This window comes from Mandrillus leucophaeus, unplaced genomic scaffold (genome assembly GCF_000951045.1).
Source record: "Mandrillus leucophaeus isolate KB7577 unplaced genomic scaffold, Mleu.le_1.0 Scaffold46, whole genome shotgun sequence".
NCBI classification, from domain to species: domain Eukaryota; kingdom Metazoa; phylum Chordata; class Mammalia; order Primates; family Cercopithecidae; genus Mandrillus; species Mandrillus leucophaeus.
The window spans coordinates 1,241,952-1,256,865 of record NW_012104920.1 but is presented as its reverse complement, the minus strand read 5'-3'; the positions used below and the strand labels follow the sequence as shown (position 1 = coordinate 1,256,865).

At 53.3% G+C, this 14,914-nt stretch overlaps 3 protein-coding genes across 7 annotated transcripts in view; 1 reads left to right on the top strand and 2 right to left on the bottom strand.

Annotated features, from left to right (window-relative positions):
* MPDU1 (mannose-P-dolichol utilization defect 1) overlaps positions 1 to 4,116 on the top strand; it is an 8,061-nt gene extending 3,945 nt beyond the window's left edge. For 2 of the 4 annotated variants that reach the window (XM_011994544.1, XM_011994545.1), the window contains exons 3-6: positions 2,600 to 2,685; positions 2,807 to 2,925; positions 3,069 to 3,179; positions 3,334 to 4,116. In XM_011994544.1, the coding sequence (XP_011849934.1) occupies positions 2,600 to 2,685; positions 2,807 to 2,925; positions 3,069 to 3,179; positions 3,334 to 3,459 (442 nt within the window). In that variant the 3' untranslated portion in view covers positions 3,460 to 4,116. Of the gene's footprint in view, positions 791 to 2,563; positions 2,686 to 2,806; positions 2,926 to 3,068; positions 3,180 to 3,333 lie in introns of all 4 variants that reach the window. The other 2 variants (XM_011994546.1, XM_011994547.1) reach the window with 2 other exon arrangements.
* Positions 4,087 to 6,324, bottom strand: SOX15 (SRY (sex determining region Y)-box 15). Of its 2 annotated transcripts, XM_011994550.1 has the most exons (3): positions 5,911 to 5,996; positions 5,062 to 5,656; positions 4,087 to 4,457 (listed from the first exon to the last, which is right to left on the bottom strand). In XM_011994550.1, exons 2-3 carry the CDS (start codon positions 5,592 to 5,594, stop codon positions 4,289 to 4,291), a joined length of 702 nt encoding a protein of 233 aa, XP_011849940.1. In that variant the 5' UTR covers positions 5,595 to 5,656; positions 5,911 to 5,996; the 3' UTR covers positions 4,087 to 4,288. The 2 variants fall into 2 exon arrangements, with proteins under 2 accessions (XP_011849940.1, XP_011849939.1); XM_011994549.1 differs by having other exon boundaries at positions 5,062 to 6,324.
* Positions 6,325 to 7,141: 817 nt separating this feature from the next.
* Positions 7,142 to 14,914, bottom strand: part of FXR2 (fragile X mental retardation, autosomal homolog 2) — a 31,001-nt gene continuing 23,228 nt past the window's right edge. The window contains exons 8-17 of the mRNA XM_011994551.1: positions 11,716 to 11,886; positions 10,595 to 10,673; positions 10,152 to 10,261; positions 9,832 to 9,918; positions 9,313 to 9,535; positions 8,895 to 9,092; positions 8,605 to 8,805; positions 8,415 to 8,510; positions 8,163 to 8,263; positions 7,142 to 7,837 (exon numbers count right to left, since the gene is read on the bottom strand). Of these exons, the coding sequence (XP_011849941.1) occupies positions 7,742 to 7,837; positions 8,163 to 8,263; positions 8,415 to 8,510; positions 8,605 to 8,805; positions 8,895 to 9,092; positions 9,313 to 9,535; positions 9,832 to 9,918; positions 10,152 to 10,261; positions 10,595 to 10,673; positions 11,716 to 11,886 (1,362 nt within the window). The 3' untranslated portion in view covers positions 7,142 to 7,741. The remainder of the gene's footprint in view (positions 7,838 to 8,162; positions 8,264 to 8,414; positions 8,511 to 8,604; positions 8,806 to 8,894; positions 9,093 to 9,312; positions 9,536 to 9,831; positions 9,919 to 10,151; positions 10,262 to 10,594; positions 10,674 to 11,715; positions 11,887 to 14,914) is intronic.

Genomic DNA, 14,914 nt, shown 5'->3' with positions numbered 1-14,914 from the left:
CCCCGGAGCCGGCCAGCTCTGTGCCCCACGGGTGATTCAAGGGTTGCCCTTCCCTGCCCTGGGCTCGCCTCCCCCACCTCCTCCTCTGCTTCACTGTCCCGGGCCCAGCAGTTGCCGGCGCACTCATGCTCCGAGGCCTGAGCCAACCGAAGGCGAGGCAAGCACGGGGCCCTGCGCGCAACGCGGCACCTAAGGAGGCCTGCCCGGTGCAGACTCTCCTGCTCCCACCGGCGCCCTTCCCTCTAGAAACGTCGAGCGAACTGGAGCTAGTGGCGCCCCCACCCAACGCCACCTCGGAGACTCGGGCTCCTTCTCTCTCAACTTCGAACAATACAGAGTGTGCTACGAAAAGACAAGATGGCGCCCAGCAAGAGGAGCGGAGAAAGGGGTGTAAATCTTACTTCCAAACTGGAAGCGCCAACAAAGGCGTGGGAGGTCTAACTGCGCAGGCGTGCAGCTTCGGCAAGCTTCAGAATTCCAACTGCCGGGCGCGTCCAAAACGTGGTCCCTGACTGAGACTTATTTTACGCCACTAGAGCGGGGGTGGGTAGCGTCAGAAAGAGCGAGGAGCAGGGGACGGGCCAGCTTCGCCGCGGGAAAAGAACGGGAGGCGGAGTGTCCGCAGCGCGCACGCGCAACGAAAGTCAATGGCGGTCTGGAGAGACTGGCGGAAGCTAGCTTTGCAATATGGCGGCCGAGGCAGATGGACCGCTTAAACGGCTGCTCGTGCCGATTCTTTTACCTGAGAAATGCTACGACCAACTTTTCGTTCAGTGGGACTTGCTTCACGGTGAGTTTTATTCAGCATCCAATCCAAGTCCTGCTCGAGTGACCGTGGACCCTTAGTCCAAGGCTTGATCGGCGACTAAGTGACGGCAGTCACTGCCGCCACGCCGAGCTGAGCGGAAGTCACTTCTGAGAGGGGCGGAAGTGTCTCGGGCCCCTTAGAGGGAGGACGCCATATTTGTGCCAGTGGGGAAGTCACCGGGTGGAATTACTTTGTGAGATTTGAGCTTTAGCGACAATGAAAGACGAAAAGACTCAACTTTTATAAAACAAAATAAAAGTCAAGTCAAATCATGCCAACCTTTATTAGATCGCTAGCAGGGTTAAGCTTAATTCAAAGCCCCTGATGAATTGGGCCTTCATTGCACCCCCAAAGGCTCCGCCACCCTGATTGCTTTCTTTCCAGCCTCCAGGTTTGCGCATAGTCTGATTTCGGAATAATTTGCCTCCCTTCCTTTTTGATTGCGAGACAGCTCCACAACAAGGCCCACCGTCAGACCATTTGGGAAGCGTCAGTCTGCCCCTCTCTTGAACTCGTGGGGCACTTTGTTTTAGCCGCATTCATGACCCGTGAGAGTCTGACTCCCACTGGACCAAGCTCCTTGAGGGGAAGGCTTCAAGGCTAGATAAGTTGTAGATGGCCAGGGCATAAAAGCAAGTCCTGAAAGGGTAAGGTTTAGTCCCTGAGTAGGGGCCAGGGACAGAGTGTTCAAGAAAGAGTGGTATGGGGCGGGCACGGTGGCTCACGCCTGTAATCCCAGCACTTTGGGAGGCCGAGGCAGGTGGATCACCTGAGGTCAGGCGTTTGAGACCAGCCTGGCCAATAGGGTGAAACCCCGTCTCTACTAAAAATACAAAAAATTAGCTGGACATTGTGGCAGGCGCCTGTAATCCCAGCTACTTGGGAGGCTGAGGCAGGAGAATCTCTTGAACCCAGGAGGCAGAGGTTACAGTGAGCCAAGATCGTGCCATTGCACTCCAGCCTGGGCAACAAGAGTGAAACTCCGTGTCAAAGTTAAAAAAAAAAAAAGTATGAAGACTTGTCTTTGGTGAGAGAAGACATGTGAAATGGGGCACCCATTGGCCCAGAGAAGGGAGATAAAGGATTAAAAAACTCTTGGGCATTTCTTAACTTGGCATTTCTTAACTTTATACGGGGAAGCAATGGAGAGCCGTGAAGGTCAAGCCAAGTTTGGATGTTAATTTATAGGGAAGGGAAGATTGGATGTGGCAGGTGGTAGGCATTGGAGAAAAGCTGTTTTGGAAAGTAATAGTCTGGGGCCCAGCGCGGTAGCTCGAGCCTATAATCCCAGCACTTTAGGAGGCTGAGGCAGGTGGATCATCTGAAGTCAGGAGTTCGACACCAGCCTGGCCAACATGGTGAAACCCCGTCTCTGCTAAAAACACAAAAATTAGCCAGGCATGGTGGCTGTCTCTTATACACATCTAGATGTGTATAAGAGACAGGAACCTGAGAGGCAGAGGCTGCAGTGGGCTGAGATCGGGCCACTGCACTCCAGCCTGTGCACGAAGATCTGGAGTTTTTTTTTGAAACTCTGTCTCAAAAAAAAAAAAGGGATGAGGGGCCAGGAAAGTTTTAAGCCCTTTTAAAAACCTAATCATCACCAGTGGAGGTGACCTTGAAAAGGGGTGAGCATCCCAAGAATGGCCACGATTGAGAATGAGCCAATCCCGTGCGGGGGCTGTAGAGAAGTGTGATCAGAGCATGGTGTCCCTGGATGGATGGGCTATGGAGGCTTTCCCTGCCTCTTTCTAGGCCCGCCTTTCTTCCTCCCAACTCTTGACTCTGCAGCTCTTGGGGTGAAGCCTTATTCCTGATGCTCCAGACGATCACCATCTGCTTCCTGGTCATGCACTACAGAGGACAGACTGTGAAAGGTGCTGGGGATTTCCCTAAGAGCAGGCTGTGTGGTTCCTGGGAACCCTGCTGGGAACTCAGGCCTGGGAAAGCCAAATGATGTTGGGAGATTGACAAGGACTCCTGTCTCCCCACCCCTAGGTGTCGCTTTCCTCGCTTGCTACGGCCTGGTCCTGCTGGTGCTTCTCTCACCTCTGACGCCCTTGACTGTAGTCACCCTGCTCCAGGCCTCCAATGTGCCTGCTGTGGTGGTGGGGAGGGTGGGTACCAGGAGCAAGGGACAAGATGTTGGGGGGCAGGGTGGAGGGGAAAGAGTGGAAGGTCAAAGTGTGGGGGTGTTGGACTTGGGGGAGTATGGGAGGAGCTCAGGTGACAGAGCCAAAGGTCTCAACTCCTCCCCTAGCTTCTCCAGGCAGCCACCAATTACCACAATGGGCACACAGGCCAGCTCTCAGCCATCACAGTCTTCCTGCTGTTTGGGGGCTCCCTGGCCCGAATCTTCACTTCCATTCAGGTGAGTGCAACATCTTCCTTCTAGAAGGCACTAAAACCTCATCTTTCTTCTCCCAGCTAAGGGCCAAAGCTGCCCCGTCAGGATCCTTTATCCATAAGGGAACCTTTCTTGAGCTATGCTGAAGGGTAACGCTGGCTCTGTCTCTTGCAACCAGGAAACTGGAGATCCCCTGATGGCTGGGACCTTTGTGGTCTCCTCACTCTGCAACGGCCTCATCGCCGCCCAGCTGCTCTTCTACTGGAATGCAAGGCCTCCCCACAGGCAGAAAAAGGCGGAGTAGAGCCAGCTACTGGAGTCATTCCGTTTCCACTCATTCACCCAACCTCAGGGTTCTCCCCATCTGAGCCAGCCTGCTGGTGTGACTTACTCATCCTCCATTCCTCTGCATTTGCAGACTTTCTAAGCCAGGGTTGGCTGTAGTGGAAACAAATGGTTGATGGATCCAGATCCTTAAGAAAAGGAGAGGATGGGGGTAGAGTCTCCTAAGCCAAAATTTTGACATTTGAGTGCTTTTCTAAGCCCTGTACATGAACTATTAACTCAGTCATTCAGCCAAGCCTCCTCCTCTAGCAGCAGTTTCCAGCTGTTTAACACTATCCTGGGTAAATGTTTTACGCTGTCCTCCAGCCTCCCTGCTTCCCTTCTGGCCTTAGAAGATGGAGCCTGGAAGGCAGAGTGGAGGGGACTGGGGGCCTGTGGCTGCCTCCCCGCCTCAGCCTGGCTGGGACTGTCTCCCAGACCCCAGTGCTGAGGTGGGGGAAGGGGGACGGAGAATGACTCAGGCAGGGCCCCAGGGTGGGGTGAGGAGGTTCCTGCTCTGGCAGGTCTAGGCGGAAGGGAGTGGAGATGGGGCTGGTTCCTGCTGCAGTGAGGGGAACAGATGGGACAATAAAGACTGGAGACTCAGTTGACTAATACAAAACTGTGTTTAATACTACCAAAAATATAACTGTGTGTTGTGCGGCTCTCCCTGGCTTTCGTGGGAGGACTGCAGGCGGCGTCTGCACTGTAGTCCAACAGGAGAAAGGGTTGACAGCCTGGGGTAGGGGATGCTGCTGGATTAAAAAAGGAGGATGAGGCACGTCCGGTGAGGTCTGAGTCCACGAGAGTTAGAGGTGGGTTAGGGGCATGGGGGCACCAGAAAGGGGAGGATTGTATGGAGTGGGAGAGCCAGGGGGCAGGTAGTGGGTATAGGGGGGCAGCAGCTCCCCCTGGAGCCTAGGGTCACTCTGAGGGAGGGAGCACGATGAGGGGGCCTCCAGTTTGCAGTGGGAAGAGCTGCAGAGAGAAACAAGAGGTTAGAGGGCACCTCCCTGGGTTGGAGGTGAGTTCGACCAATTCTGGGCAGACAGGGTAGAGCTTGCCACCCACCCAGCCCTGGCTACCCAGCCCGCTGGGCGCAGCAGGCATGGAAGCCGACCCGGGAATAGAGAGCCCGCGGCCCTGTTGGGGCACGCTCGGGAGCGGGCTTGCGTGCTGCACGGCTGTTTTCCTCTTGGGGCTGGGGAGTCAGGCCAGGAAGGGGCAGAATGGGCTTGGCCTCTCCTTGCCCTGGGGGCTGGGAGAGGAAGCTGGGTCACACACAGGCCAGAAGCAGGGGGGAAACAGGGCATCTAACTAGGACACAATCGCATCCAGGGGTCCGTCACCGGGCCCTGCAGGGCCATCACCTTCAGACTGAGATGGAAACGCCCTCTGGGAGAACCCTGACCCGCCCCACCCTACACAGGTCCCGAAGGTACTGGCGCCTGTGCCCGCCACACCTTGGCCGAGAGTGGCCTCTGCTTGGGTGGGCTCCCGTCCTCCGGCATCCGCCCCCACCAAGGCTCCAGGAGAGGGGCGCATGGGCCCTCCGTCTTCAGCCCGCTTCCCAGGCACTCACCCATAGCTGCCGGGCAGGTAGGCTGTCGAGTAGTTGGGGGGTCTGTATCCAAAGCCTCTGCTAGGTTGGGTGGTCGCGTACCCCGGCCCCCAGATCGCGCCGCCGCCGGCCAGGCTACCTCTTCCCTGTCCGCAGCGGGAAGGTCCGGCGCCCGAGCTCTTGGCCTTGCGCCGAGGGCGGTACTTGTAGTCGGGGTAGTCGCGCAGGTGCCGGGCGCGGAGCCGCTTGGCCTCTTCCACGAAGGGCCGCTTCTCGTCCTCGTCCAGCAGCTTCCACTGTGCGCCCAGGCGCTTGGAGATCTCAGAGTTGTGCATCTTGGGGTTCTGCTGCGCCATCTGGCGGCGCTGAGCGGAGCTCCACACCATGAACGCGTTCATGGGCCGCTTCACCTTCTCCAGGGGCAGCGCCCCGGGGGCCGCGGGGCTCCCAGCGCCCTCCCGCTCCTGGGGTCCCGAAGATGAAGACGCAGAAGCCGTGGGAGCAGGAGGCTCCAGGCTCCAGGCCTGGTCCTGTGAGGAGCACGGTAGCGCCATGGGTTGGGAGAAGCCTTAAGAGGGCGTCCTGAATGCCCTCCCCTCAACGTGAAGCGTCGATCCTGAAAATGGAGGGGTCTTCCCAGTCTGGAGTCGTTGCCGAGGAACTTGGGTCCTTAAAAAGTATATTTTATCCCCAAGCCCAGCGCTTAAACTAGAGCCTTTGCTTCCAACCAGTTCGGCACACTTTGGGGAGAGTCGAATGCAAAATCCGCTGTCTGATGCCCCGGCACTGAAGAGGTGCTGCTCTGAGGCCTACTGAATGGGGGGACCCCCCCGGTCCCTCTCCCCGACCCGCAGCTGCGATCAGACCGACCTTCCGTAGAGGGGGTAAACCATAAACCGCTTTGTGGTCTCCAGAGTTCCCGCAGCTGCCAGGCGCGGATGACCCAGAACTCTCCCACCTGGGCTCAGCGTTTGTGGCAGGCGGGCCAGCCCTGGGAACAGCTTTTAAAGACTGACTCCGCCCCTGGCCCTCCCAGAACACTGCACCTCCTTAAGGGCGCCAACATCCGCTGCCCGTAGGTAAACCCAGGTGTCCTGTTTGTCCCAGCCCCCAACACCCTCAGGGTGCCACGCCCCCCCCCACCCAAGACCTGATGTCAGGCCTTCCAGCCCGTGGCTGATTGCCTCCCCTCCCTGAGCACAGGCAATTTAAAGCCAATTCTTTCCACAATGGGATCAGGCACAGGCGGATCAAGTGCCCTCAGGGCCTGAGTTGTGCTGAGAGGAGCTTGGGAGCATCCCCGACCACCAACTCAAACCCTTTCCTGGCGCCTGTTGCTCCTCAAATCCCAGACCTGCCCCTGGGGCAAGAAAGGCCGAGGAGAGAGACCATTTTTGTTTCCTGAGTCATTCCAGCAGGTGCTTGGGCCGTGATTCAACCCCTTTCCCAAGTGAGAAAACTTAAGCCCTCCCAACTCCAGTCCCTAAACCTAGATTTCTCGACTGCCATTGAATTATGGCAAGTTTTATCTTCAGTCCTCCCAGTCATGAGGGGGGAGCCAGGAAACCTAGGACAACTCGAGTTGAGAGGTCTGTGATGTGCATGCCGGATGAAAAGCCTGGAGCCAGATCACAACACCACCAAGAAGGCCGGGCCCCAGGCTCCAGAGGCTGCCGTCAGGGAACCCTGCTCCTCATTCTGCCCAACGGCCCAGCCCAAGCCCCAGGCCTCAGGTAATCGGATTAAGCAGCCTGCCTCGGCTCTCAGCTTCTAGCAGGAACAGCTCCAGCTCTGAGCAGCCCTGCCTAGCCTGTGCCGTGACTCAGGGTATAGGAGTGGCCCAACTCCCTCCATCAGCAAACTTGGGGGAGGGGAGAAGCAACAAGGCACAAGCCCCCCTCCTCTGGACCAGGAGGGAGAACCTGGGCCTGGGGAGTTTAGGAATGTCAGGAATTCCCAGAAGTAAGACCATCTTTGGGACAAGAGACAATGAGAAGTCAGGTGTGGAGGAACAGAAAACAAGAGCGGGGGGTCAGGACAGGTCAGTCCTAGAGAAACAAACGGACCAAACTGGGGACAAAGGCGGCACAGGAGCCAGAGAGCCATTTGGATTTTTTTATTCTCTTTTTAAATACTGTACAGTGAAAAATAAATACGCCTTCTCATCCACCAGACAAGGTTGGTCCCCTCCCCCGGGGGACCTTGTCACCCCCCTTCATACACACCCCTGGTTCTACTCCAAAACCTTCCCCGTGCCTCCCACCCACTTATCTCTTACTATCCCCGTCTTCCACAGTGATGAGGCCCCAGAAATGGGGGGTACAGGATGGGAGGAGGGATAGCAGGGGAGGCCCCCTGAACGGTCAAATCTGGGTGGGTCAAGGAGCACCCCCCACCAACAGGTGGAGAATGGGGGTGTTCAGAGAGAGATTGGGGCATTAGAGGATAAAGGCACATCCAGTCTGATGGGGAAGGAGAGAGGCTCCCCTTACCCTGGGGGTAGGGTGGACAAGAGGGAGGGGGTATGACCCTGTTACACACCCCTCCACTAGCTCCTGGAGGTTGGGGGGTACCCAAGCTGCTGTGCCACCCCCCTCCCCCCTAGATAAGAGCAGCTCCAGCGCAGGTCAGTTGGGCCTGTGAGGGCCATGGTGTTGGGCAGCAAGCGAGATGGAGAAGGGAGGGGTGCAGGCTGGAGGTTTTATGAAACCCCATTCACCATACTACCCAACTCCAAGGGGGCGGAGAGCTCCCCATTCTCCGAGGGGCCCTTAGGAAGCTTGCTGACAGAGTCACCCTGAGGGGAAAGTGGGAAAGAAAACAGACAAGCAAGAAGCGGTGAGTAGAAATTCAGGTGGGAGACATTTCTACCATCCAAGCCCTCCTGGCATTTGGTGATCCTGAGGTTGGTTCCCTCATGATCCAGTCTCTCTTACTTGGGATCCACAAAATGTGAACCACACTTTCCTCTCTATCCTATTCAAAGTTTACACTAGTCTAAACTCCATCAGACACAGCTGCCTCTGCAATTCAGTAAGAGATTTATTTGTGAAATTTGTTGTGCCCTCTGCCCCAGAGTAACAACAAAAAAGGGATGGGTAAATCACATCTTGCCTGCCTACCTTCTGTCCTGAAAGAGAGTCCTCTGAGGGTTTAGTGCGTTCCAGGGGTGGCCGCTGGCGGCTCTGAGACTCTGCTCGTGAGATATAGTCAGCCACAGTCACTGGGGAAGGCAGGAGATTAAGACTTTCAGATGGAATTCTGGTAGCCAGCCCAAGACACCCACTGAACCCGAACCCCTGATTTTCACAGGGTAGGAAGCATCCCATTCTCTCAGCTCTGAGGAAGGATTCTGGTGTCCAGAGTTGGCTGACCTGGCTGGCGGTCTCCACTGATAGAACCATCAGTCCGATTACCACGGTTACGGCGGCGGCGGCTGCGATTACGACGTTGAGGTCTTGATTCATCTTCTGTAGGGCAGGAAAAAACCAGAGTCACACATCTAACCTCTCACCCTCGATTCCTACCCATGTCTAACTTTCCAGACTCCAGGCACACCCTCACCCAGGCCATTCTCTGTCATGTTGGGCCCATCTGATTCCAGGCTTCCATCCATGACGGTCCTGTCTTCATCAGTGCGGCGGCGGCGGGAGCGGCGGCGCCTGGCACTTGCTGGGGGGGGTTCCCCAGGTTCTGAATCAACCGGGGGCTCTGGTTCAGATGTGTCCAATAGGCTGTAGGGATTACTGTCTGGATCCTTCAGCACTGGTCAGAGGAAGAAGAGGAGAAGGTGGCATTCAGGTGCCCATCATCTTTTGTTTTGGCCCATATTCATGAACCCAGCTGTCTGGTACCTGAGCTAATAGATGAAGAATTATATCTCGAAGTGGGCCGGGGGGCAGGTGGGGGTCCCCTACCCCGGCCCCCAATCGGCCGCCTCCGGCTTTCTTCCCCTCGGGTTGGGGGATCCCTGTCGCCAGGCCCAGCTCGGTTGGGTTCCTCTCTCTTCTCTGACTCAGTCTCTGAAGCTGTAGACACATCTGAGCTGGGGCCTGAAGAACACAGTGGGATTTATTCACGGCCATTCGTCCTACCTCAGGATCCATCACATCCCCCAAACTGGAAGAATTCTCCCTCTCACTCACAAGTCCCCCAGCCAATCAATCACTTCTTTATCATCTCCATCCCAGATTTCCCCAAACTTCCATCCAGACCTCTGCCTCTACCCACAAGCCCTGCCACTCCCTGCCTCCTGTTCCCAAGCTGTCTCACCATAGGCAGGACCGCCTGTCCTCCGGCCACGGCCACGGCCCCCATAGCTGCCCCCATAGGTTCGAGTCGCATGGAGGGAGGAGGAGGAGCTCTCATCGGTGCTATATCCAGCCTTGTCGCTGCCACCGCTGCCCCGCCCACTCCCAGGAGGGCGAAAGCCCAGCCCAATCTGCCGAAGCTGCTCATCAATTTGCAACCTCTCCAAGCGAAGCTGCTCTACCTCCTGGTTGGGTAAAAGACGGAAGAAGCGAAAGGAGAAATAAGATCAGTGCCTTTCTTCATGCTTCTCCACCCTGACTGTCCCTCTATATCTAATCTCTTAGGAATGCAAGGAGAAGGAAGACACTGGCTAAACAAGGAAAATTCTGGGACCCAACCCTATAGCCCCAAATTTCCACAAATGTTTTCTGTTCTACATGGAGAGGCAAACAGAGCACCAAAATTCCTGAGTTGACCCCCACAGCAGTCTTAGTTCAAACCCTTTCCACACCCAGCTCTGTCCTCTCCCAGCCTGGGTACCTGCAGGTAGGAAAGGTGATACTCCAGCAAAGCCTGGGCATTGCTGATGTTCTCTCGGGTGCCAACAAAAATGAAGGGAACCATTCCCTGGAGAGCAGAGAGCAGAGACGATGGATCAGAAAGGAAAATGAAATGGAAGGATTAACCCCGCCCAGTGTCCTAGGGGAACCTGCCCAGTGGGATCATTCTGGGCTCTAAATCTACTAGGGTTAAACAAGTTTCCGTACTCCACCCTCTCAAAGGACAATCCCAGCCCTAAGAGGACAATCCCATTTACTTCTGGAAACCAATCTCTATGCCCACTTGCCCCGTACCCATACCTCCTCCCTGGGGTTCTTCTTGTCATTATCCCCTTCCACTCGAACCCTCACCACACCAGATTTATCCACAATCTCCTGGATCACTTTCCCGTTCTTTCCAATCACTTTGCCTGGAATAAGTAAAGGAGGAATTAAGCCTTTTTTTTTTTTTTTTAGGAAATAAGAATAAAGCTGATAAACCGTCTTCCAGCCTCATTTTCTTTATATGGATTCCATTTACTTCATTCTCCTGCTTCTAGTTTTCTGATGTGTTTTTACAGGACAAAATGTTACAATCCCTAGAAATTTATTCTTTCATTTTTATCACTCCCATTACAGACTGTTTCTCTGTCCTTGTGAAACTGAGAGTCCACAGGGAGGTGCCAATCCTAGATACAAGCTCAGAATCACTGTAGAGAATCTTGATTCTGACCTCTAACTGTATATACACGCCACCAACTCACCAACCAGGTTCCTGGGCACTTGCACTGAGTCCTCAGAAAACTCAAGGTAGCTTCGGGCCTGTCGGCAAGCCTCGGGAGTCTAAAGGAAGAACAGCGGGGAGTTGTTACTAAAACAGAAGACCAGCTGGGTGAGGTGGCTCGTGCCTGTAATCCCAGCACTTTAGGAGGCTGAGGCAGGCGGATAACTTGAGGTCAGGAGTTCAAGACTAGCCTGGGCGATATGGTGAAACGCTATCTCTACTAAAAATACAAAAAATCAGCCAAGCATGGTGGCTCACGTCTGTCATCCCAGCTACTCAGGAGGCTGAGGCAGAAGAATTTCTTGAACCCAGGAGGTGGACATTGCAATAAGCTGAGATTATGCCACTACACTCCAGCCCGGGCAACAGAGTGAGTTAGACTCCGTCTCATAAAGAAATAAATTAAACAAATAAATAACTTAAAAAAAACAAAAAAAACAAAAAAACAGAGGACCTTGGCCAGCCACAGTGGCTCACACCTGTAATCTCAACAGTTTGGGAGGCTAAGGGAGGACTGCTTGAGGCCAGGAGTTAAAGACAAGCTTGGGCGACACAGATCTGGTCTATTTTTGTTATTTTTTGGTCTCACTCTATTGACTATATTGCCCAGGTTGGTTCAGTGGCACCATCATGGTGTATTGCAGCCTCGACTTTCTAGGCTCAAGTGATCCTCCTGCCTCAGCCTCCCAAGTAGCCAAGTAGCTGGGGCCACAGATGCGTGCCACCATGCTCAGTTAACGTTTTTTGGTTTTCTTCGGGGGTAAAGACAGGGTCTCTCTATGTTGCCCAGGTTGGTCTCAAACTCCCAGGCTCAAGCGATCCTCCCCTCCATCTTCCCACTTCAGCCTCCCAAGTACCTGGGACTATAGGTACGCACCACCACTTCCAGCTAATTTTTAAATTTTTGTAGAGATTGGGTCTCACTATATTGCACAGGCTGGTCTCAAACTCCTAGGCTCAAGTGATCCTCCCACTTCAGCCTCCCAAGGTGCTGAGATTACAAGTGTGAGCCACTGTGCCCAGCCTGAGGCTTATTTTCTACTTCGGCCTCTCTTCCCTCTATCCCCTAAGAGACCCAGAAGAAAGACATCCTTTGCTGACCTCCCCATAGATGCGGAAAGTGCAGGTCTCTTCACCCAGCTCAATGGCAGTCACCCCAGGTACTTTTCGGGCCTGCTGGATGTTGGCACCATGAGTCCCAATTGCCAGTCCCATCAGGTCCTCTCGCACTGTGAACTCCTCTTGGAAGGCTGCTGCCAACTGCTTGCTTGTCTGAAAGGAAAAGTCACTGTAGGAATCATGGTGGTAGAATCTCAGAACACAGTCCCAGGCACATGACCCTTAGCATAACTTCAATAAGGAAAACTATGTGATATTAACAGAAAGCTAGAACCACTCTGGAGTCCGCTGACCACCAGGACCTGTGTGGAAAGGTCAGGAACTTTTTGTTTTTCCTTTGAGACGGAGTTTCACTCTGTCGCCCAGGCTGGAGTGCAGTGGCGCGATCTCCGCGTCTCGAGTTCAAGTGATTCTCATGCCTCAGCCTCCCGAGTAGCTGGGACTACAGGTGTCCACCTCCACTCCTGGCTAATTTTTGTATTTTTAGTAGAGATGGGGTTTCACCATGTTGGCCAGGCTGGTCTCAAACTCCTGACCTCAGGTGATCCACCCGCCTCAGCCTCCCAAAGTGCTGGGATTACCCGTGTGAGCTACCATGCCTGGCCAAGGTCAAGAACTTTTAATTCCACCCCTACCTTCCAAATACCAATGGTTTGTGGGGGAGGAAAGGTAAAGAGGGTAGAGTTTGGACTGAGACCCACTGAAGTTCTGGATTTGGCCCTAAGAGTATCTATCCCTAACAGTATCTATCTGTGTGATCTTAAAACACACACTGCCTCTTGTGTCATCTGCTAAGTGATTATATCCAACTTATCTTATTCTCAAGACTAGCAAGAGGATTAGACAAGGCTGGTGTGAAAGTACTTCTCACAAGGTACATGCAAGTGTAAGGAACTCTTACCTTAACCAAACGAATATCAACTCATCCCCATATAAAACCCAACAACTTAAGTAAAAAGTGAGGGGTAGGCTGTGCACGGTGGCTCACGCCTATAATCCCAGCACTTCGGAAGGCTGAGGCGGGCAGATCACGAGGTCAGGAGATTGCATGGTGAAACCCCGTCTCTATTAAAAATACAAAAATTAGCTGGGCTTGGTGGGGTGCGCCTATAATCCCAGCTACTTGGGAGGCTGAGGCAGGAGAATCGCTCGAACCAGGGAGTCAGAGGTTATAATGAGCCAAGATCATGCCACTGCACTCCAGCCTGGTGACAGAGCAAGACTCCGTCTCCAAAAAAAAAAAAAAAAGTGAGGGGTTAAAAAAAACAGAAAATGTGCCTATAGAACACCAGGCTTTCACATCATTTCTCAATCAGTCTTTAGAGGAACCCTTGGGTTCAGGGGCAGGAAGACAGAAAGGTTTTAGAAGAATGAATCCCATGTTGTAAGCGCCAAATAGAAATAATACCTGAAAGGAGACATTCCTTGATTGCAATACACTACTTCCCACTTCCAAGTTGGATAGGACTGAATTGTAGCAAGGATTTACACCAGGCAAGAAGAGAAAGTTGGGAAAAGAAACTAAGTTGAGTGTTCAAAATCACTACACTAGGAAGGGAGGGGAAGTGATCTACAATGACTTATAAGAGTCTTCTAGATAAGCCTGCAGAACAGCTGGGTTTTCTTTTTTTTTTTTTGTCTTTTTATTGAGATGGGGTCTGTCACCCAGGCTGGAGTGCAGTGGCATGATCTCTGCTCATTGCAACTTCTGCCTCCCTTTTTTTGGTATTTTTAGTGGAGAAAGGGTTTCACCATGCTGGCCAGGCTGGTCTTGAACTCTGGACTTCGTGATCCGCCCACCACGGCCTTCCAAAGTGCTGGGATTACAGGCCTGAGCCACCGCGCCCGGCCGCTTTCAGGTTTTTAGAGGCTTCACTACTAGGCATGACTGATTAAATCACTGACCATCAGTGACTGCCTTAACCTTCAGCCCCTCTCCCCTCCCAGGAAGCTGGTGGGGGTGAGGCTGAAAGTTCCAACCCTCTAATCATGAAGCCACCTAGAGGGGCTAGCCATGAATCAACTCATCAGCATACAAAACACACATCACTGGAGATTCCAAGGATTTTACAAGTGGAATGCCAGGAGCCTGGTCAGGAGACCAAATATGTATCTCTCAGTATCACAGAGCCTGTCAGTCCTACTGGTTTTACTTGTAAAATGTATCCTACGTAAAACTACTCTCTCTCTCTTCCTTTAGCACTCCAGTTCAAGTTTCTCACCTGGACTACTGTGCTCTGTTCCTGCTTCCGTTCTTGCCCCCCTTTCAATCTATCATTGAAACAGGAGTTTAAAACAAGGCACTTTTGGCCGGGCACGGTGGCTCACGCCTGTAATCCCAGCACTTCGGGAGGCCAAGGCAGGTGGATCATGAAGTCAGGAGATCGAGACCATCCTGGCTAACACAATGAAACCCCGTCTCTACTAAAAAAAAAAAAATCAGGTGGGCGAGGTGGCCGGTGCCTGTAGTCCCAGCTTCTTGGGAGGCTGAGACAGGAGAATCAGTTGAACCCGGGAGGCGGAGCTTGCAGTGAGCGGAGATCGCACCACTGCACTCCAGCCTGGGCGACAGTGCGAGACTCCATCTCCAAAAAAAAGACAAAACAGAAGGCACTGTGAACTCAATGGCTTCTCAGTACACACACAATAAAATCCCCCTCAGCCTACCGTACATGTCTTACATGATCTACTTGCTGTCTGACAAAATTTTGTATCAGTCTCCCTTTGCTCACTCTGTGCTAACTACACAGGTTACAGTGAGCTGAGATCGCACTACTGCACTCTTGCCTGGACAACAGAGCAAGACTCCATCTCAAAAAATTAAAAAATAAAATAAAATAGGCCAGTGTGATGGCTCATGCCTATAATCCCAGCACTTTGGGAGGCCAAGGCAAGTGGATCCCTTAAGGCCAGGGGTTCGTCACCAGCCTAGCCAACATGGTGAAACTCCGTCTCTACTAAAAATACTAAAATTAGGGTTGTGTATAGTGGCTTATGCCTGTAATTCCAATACTTTGGGAGGCCAAGGCAGGTGGATCACCTGTGGTCAGGAGTTCAAAACCAGCCTAGGCAACATGGTGAAACACCATCTCTACTAAAGAAACAAAAATTAGCCAGATGTGGGGGCGCATGTGCCTGTTATCTGAGCTACTCAGGAGGCCGAGGCACAAGAATTGCTTGA

Coding starts and splice junctions, on each gene's coding strand:
- SOX15 (XM_011994549.1), bottom strand. CDS start 5,594: ATGGCGCTACCGTGCTCCTCACAGGACCAGGCCTGGAGCCTGGAGCCT. Junction 4,458..5,061: donor TACCTGCCCGGCAGCTATGG/GTGAGTGCCTGG, acceptor TTCTCTCTGCAG/CTCTTCCCACTGCAAACTGG.